The 5139-nt window shown below is 47.5% G+C and overlaps 1 protein-coding gene across 1 annotated transcript in view; it reads right to left on the bottom strand.

Annotated features, from left to right (window-relative positions):
- cemip (cell migration inducing hyaluronidase 1) overlaps positions 1–3788 on the bottom strand; it is a gene marked incomplete at both ends in the record, with an annotated part of 48400 nt that extends 44612 nt beyond the window's left edge. Inside the window, one exon of the mRNA XM_084437454.1 lies at positions 3719–3788. Coding sequence (XP_084293580.1) covers positions 3719–3788 — 70 coding nt within the window. The remainder of the gene's footprint in view (positions 1–3718) is intronic.
- Positions 3789–5139: the final 1351 nt, after the last annotated feature.

The following is a 5139-nucleotide window of genomic DNA, read 5'->3' as shown; positions in this document are numbered from 1 at the left end:
GGCTCAACTGTAGCCTATCTCAGTGCGGAATGGAAAAGTATGGGAATATGGATGAGCTGGAATGAACCGAGTATTAAAGGCGCGCCTTTAAAGCCCTTAGGACACAACGCACAGACACACACGCACACACACACACACACACACACACACACACACACACGCACAGACACGTCTCACCTCATCAACACACGGACACATCCTGCCTGATGCAGAGGCTACACTCCACGCCGTTATAAAACACGACCTTGTTCCCTCTCGCGCACCTGTGGCTTTCACAACCCGAATTCGCGCACAGATGCCGAGTTGCTTTCAAATCCCCCCCACGGTTTTAAAGTCCATAGAAACCCACCAACACTGTAGCACGAGCCAAAACACAGAGTAGTCGTGTCCTCGGAGAAGAGCACGCTCGTAGCCTACTGCGCGGATGGGACAGGACAATGCGTTGATTTGTCAGATGCGGTATAGCGGGAACGCAGCCGGCCGCGGTTATTTATACCCATCTCTGGTCTGCTCCTCGGTCGGCTCAGCACTGCCACGCTGTTTACAACAGCTGGGCTAAAACACGCCCACCGCGCGTTATGATTGGCCAAATATATTATAATCTATTTCTAGGATTCCAGTCATATTTCAACGCCATGATTGCATTGGCTATTAGGCGTGTGAGATATTATGGAACAGTCCCTATTGGGGGTCAAGTGTTTGGGGGAGTGTTTGTAGGAGTTATGACACTGGACATGTCCAAATACGGCTATGGACTCATGGTTATTGACTAGACTATGAGCAGTGGCCCAGAACAACGGCACTATGTGCATATTTCATAAACACTGGAATTTCATCTGTCCATGTTCTCTCTATTTCTTTGTCTCTCTCCTTTTCTCTCACACACCGATCTCTCTCTCTCTCTCACACACACACACACACACACACACACACACACACACGCACACACACTGCACAACGATCTCTCTCTCTCCCTCCCTCCCTCTCTCTCACACACCGATCTCTCTCTCTCTCACACACACACACACACACACACACACACCGATCTCTCCCTCTCTCTCTCTCTGCTGAACCGATCTAACCCCTGTTTCTGAGGAGTGTGGTCCTGAGTTGATACGGTTGAAACCGCGTGTAACTTACCATTGAGAATCCAAATCATTTTAACATTTTGATTTGAATAACAACACCGTTCTCAAGTCGAACGTTCAGACCGACATCTCCTGGTCTGAGAGTGTAACCTTATAACAGTTTTAGATGATATTGTTCTGAGAATGTAACCTTATAAACGTTGTTTTAGATTATATTGCACTTGGTTCCTCGTAGGCTGGAGGGACATTTCTTCCCGGTAGCCTACACATAATACTATATGTAGTCGACCAATATTCATCCACATCTGATCTGGAACTACACTGGCAAGACAAGCAGCCTAACACCCGAGGGCGCCCCCAAGGGGTAGCCAGGGCGGGCCGTGGCCACTAGGCTATGTTAGAATTAGGCTACCAGCACCCCACCGCTCCAGTTATTCCAATCTTTTCTAAGCCTGTGCCACCCCAAGATTTTACCCGGCTCCATATGCCCCCCCCCCCCCCCACACACACACACACACACACCCACACTAAATAATTTCTGCAGGCGCCACACCGGGAGTGAAAGAAGCAGCTACAAGAGGGTAAGCATCTCTGAAATACTGCCCATTTAAATTAAAGAATGAAACCTCTGGGAACAAAAAGTCAAAGTGCACCGCTTTACCGCTAGGCTACCCCCACGACGCGGTTCCGTCTCCCATTTCCAAGCCCTCTGTCTCTGGAGCAGGGGCACTGCTTGCTTCGGGAATCATTACAGGCACTTGGCAGGCGGCTCCGACCTGTTTACCAAACGGGGACACAGCACGCTCTGATCGGCTTAATGGGGTGTAAGAAACGCCACGCATGCCAACGCATTGCCCCAAACACAAGTCGGATCCTCCCCGCTGCCAATGTTTCCACCCTACACTGGAATTTCTGCATTCAACTGAAATGCATAGGAATAGGGCTAGGCTATTACAGTATATGCGTAAAAAGACCAAGTTATAACTACCGCTATAACGCCTTGAGGATATTTTTCCCATTCCACAAATAGAGTTCATGGAGTTTTTTTTTTTTAAATTTTATTTTAAATAGCGCTGAAATGATCCGTCCGTGTCTCCGCTCCTTAATCAGGGTGCAAGCCGCTCGCGGCGCGGAGATTTGGCACGGCCCTTTGTTTTAGCTGGCGAGGGATTATCCCTGTTGAAATATTGCTTTTCAACCGCTCTAGCTCACAGCCAGATGAAGGTAAATATATTTCTCTCTCTGACTTTGCGTCTTTATGAGAGGACATTTGAGTTCACGGGTCTGAGCACCGAGCACCGAGCAACTCACGCGCCGAGGCGGCTGGACGATGGAGCCGTGCGTCACATGTCTGTGTGCATGCGTTACGGACACTGTGTGCGTTGTATGTTGGGGGGACATTGGAGGTGCCGTGCAGAAAGTGAGAAACGGTTCTCAGCATCCACCCCTCGCCCCTCTCCTCGTCCTCACCCAGCTGCTCTGCGGCCACTGGTGCCCTAGTTCTCCACCACCTGCCAAGCAGGTCTACCTCCGAGTCAGGCGTCACTGGAACACCCCCCGGCCCCGAATAAGGTCTCCTTCCTTTGTGTGCACTGCTGATCGTAGACATAGTCATCGTGCATCCTGTAATCCTCTTGATGAACTCCCAGTGGTGTCTTTTCTTGCCAGTCCAGATTAGAGTAAGACAAGTTGCCACTACATTGTTTTTAAACACATTGATACTATTGAAACAACGCGCTGTAGCTGCAACCCCTCCACTGTCACCAGCGGGTACCTCCAGCGAGTAGGCCTACAGACACCCAGGGGTTGCTTCCAAACCCAGATTAAGAGCTCTTCATCGGTCATCCAGGACATGGGTTTAGCCTGCCTCTCGTCTTTCATCTGAAGGTCAGAAGTCATCCTCCGTAGCCGTGCGTGACATAACATTAATAAATACCTCCGTTTGATGATTAGGAAAACATACACGATGGAAACAGACTGAATCCCTCATGGTTTTTGGAGCCGTCTTTGTCAACGTGTTTTTCATTATCACAGAAACATTCTGGTTTAACACACTTCCTTCGCTACGCTCCCTGTTAGAATAAATATACTCCCACGAGAATAGAATGGAACACATTACTGCTGCGTAACAGAGAATAGACTTTTGGAAGTGTGTGTACCGTGTGTGTGTGTGTGTGCGTGTGAACCCCACTCACACAGACGGGGAAGTCGCCCAGACACGTTGTCATATCGATCTTTAAGGTCAGTTGATGTGACGGTCACGGTGAGGACTTTGAGAGGACGAGCCATGGAGGCGTGCCCAGGAGCTCCGGGTTGATTAGTAGATAATCACCGTGGACGAACTTCTAGCCATCTCATGAACTGAAACTGTGCCCGATTATTTGTATGGGATGATTATTTACCTAAAAGGAATTAAAGAAAAACACTAATCTTTTCACGCCTTTCTAGGGCTGAAATTATGGTATCTTTAGGCTATATTCATATGGATGAAACTAACTACCTTCATTCTTTCTTAGTTAATATTCAGACTTGTTCCCGTTTGAATAGCCTAATATAACAAGGAAGAATTAAAGCTCCAAACTCAGCCCTGGTTCTTGGAACCTATAGGAGCCCAGATTAGCACCCGCTACCGACCCTCAGAGAACCCAGGTGGGTCCGGTTATAGCTCTGCCCCTCTTCCTCCCTCTCTTTGTCTCCCATGGCAAGTCTATGCCAGTCAGCCTGCCTGGATCCCGGCCAGTGTACACTGTCTTCTCTCACTAGGCTCAAGGAAGAGGCCCTTAGTGTCCCCCAGGAGCCGCTGGGGTAGAGAGATACAGCCCTGCTCATGGCACTCACTTACTCCTCGCGACTGCGGCACTGCGGTAAAAGTTGAGCGCGGCGGAAGAGTCTTCTCAAAAGAACACCAAGCGAGACGGATGTAATTCCATGCATCCTTTATTCCATTATATGCATTAAAACATCCACCGTTTCGCCTTTCAGCAACAAAGCCAATATGAATGACATTAATCTGTGTTACGGCACATTTAAGGCTTTTTCAGTCAGTCTGCTTTACACTATAACCGATACCTGTACCAACTAAAGTTGTCTGCAGCTGATTTGCATACTGTGATTCCAGTGTTAAATCAAGTAGGTTAGAATACCCATTAATCACGCTTTATACCTGCTCTGAGGAGATATAGAAGTGTTAGATTATTTTACAAACCAGCATCAGAGACAGTGTAAATCCTATTAACATTTACTGGAAAACCTTGTAAAAATGTCAGTATCAAAACAATAACGGGACTAAAGCAGTTTTTTTAATCCTTTAAAAAGAGGAGTTAGAGCAGAAAACAGGACAGATGATCAAGTGCGCGTCTTTGAAAACACGGGCCCGTTAGCTATGACGAGAACACCAATATATCTTCCATTCATGACAACACCCAACCACAACCTCAAAACAGGCAATCACCTCACAGCAATACACAGATCAATCACACGATTATCACAGGTTGCTATTTGCAAATATCCTTCAAATACATATCCTGTGTGGGAAAAAAAAAAAAAAAAAAAAACTCTACATGAGCCGTTTGTCACTCAGTCGCCGGGAGGCGACAGCAGATGAGTCTAATCCAGCCACTCGTTTCTCTGTTCTTCTACGGTCGGAGGTTCAACAATTATGAACAGTGGTTCGCATGCGTTGTTTAGTCCATAACAGTATCTTCTTCATGACAATATCAGAGCTCTTTGGAGTGAACTGAGATGGTAGCAAAGTCCAAAAATAATAATAAAAAAAAAAAGAAAAAGAAAGAGAGGGGGGGGGGGGGTGCGCAGTGGTGGAAAGCAGACTGGATTCACTGGGGTGGGAGAAACCCTGACAGAGGTAACCCCTCTCCCCACCCAAAAAGGGGCACCGAGTCAGACTGCAGGTGGGTACAAAATGGCTCAAAGAGTTGTAGTGAGACAGCATTTGGTGTAGTACCTTTTGTCGTAACGATATTCCCCCCATCATGTTCAGTGTTCACAGTGTTTGATTCCTCGGACTAATAGCAGCAGTAAGCAGTCCCCAAGT

The sequence above is a fragment of the Borostomias antarcticus genome (assembly GCF_949987555.1).
Source record: "Borostomias antarcticus genome assembly, chromosome: 4".
NCBI lineage: Eukaryota > Metazoa > Chordata > Actinopteri > Stomiiformes > Stomiidae > Borostomias > Borostomias antarcticus.
The sequence above is the reverse complement of the archived record's forward strand: the minus strand, read 5'-3'. Positions and strand labels throughout refer to the sequence as shown.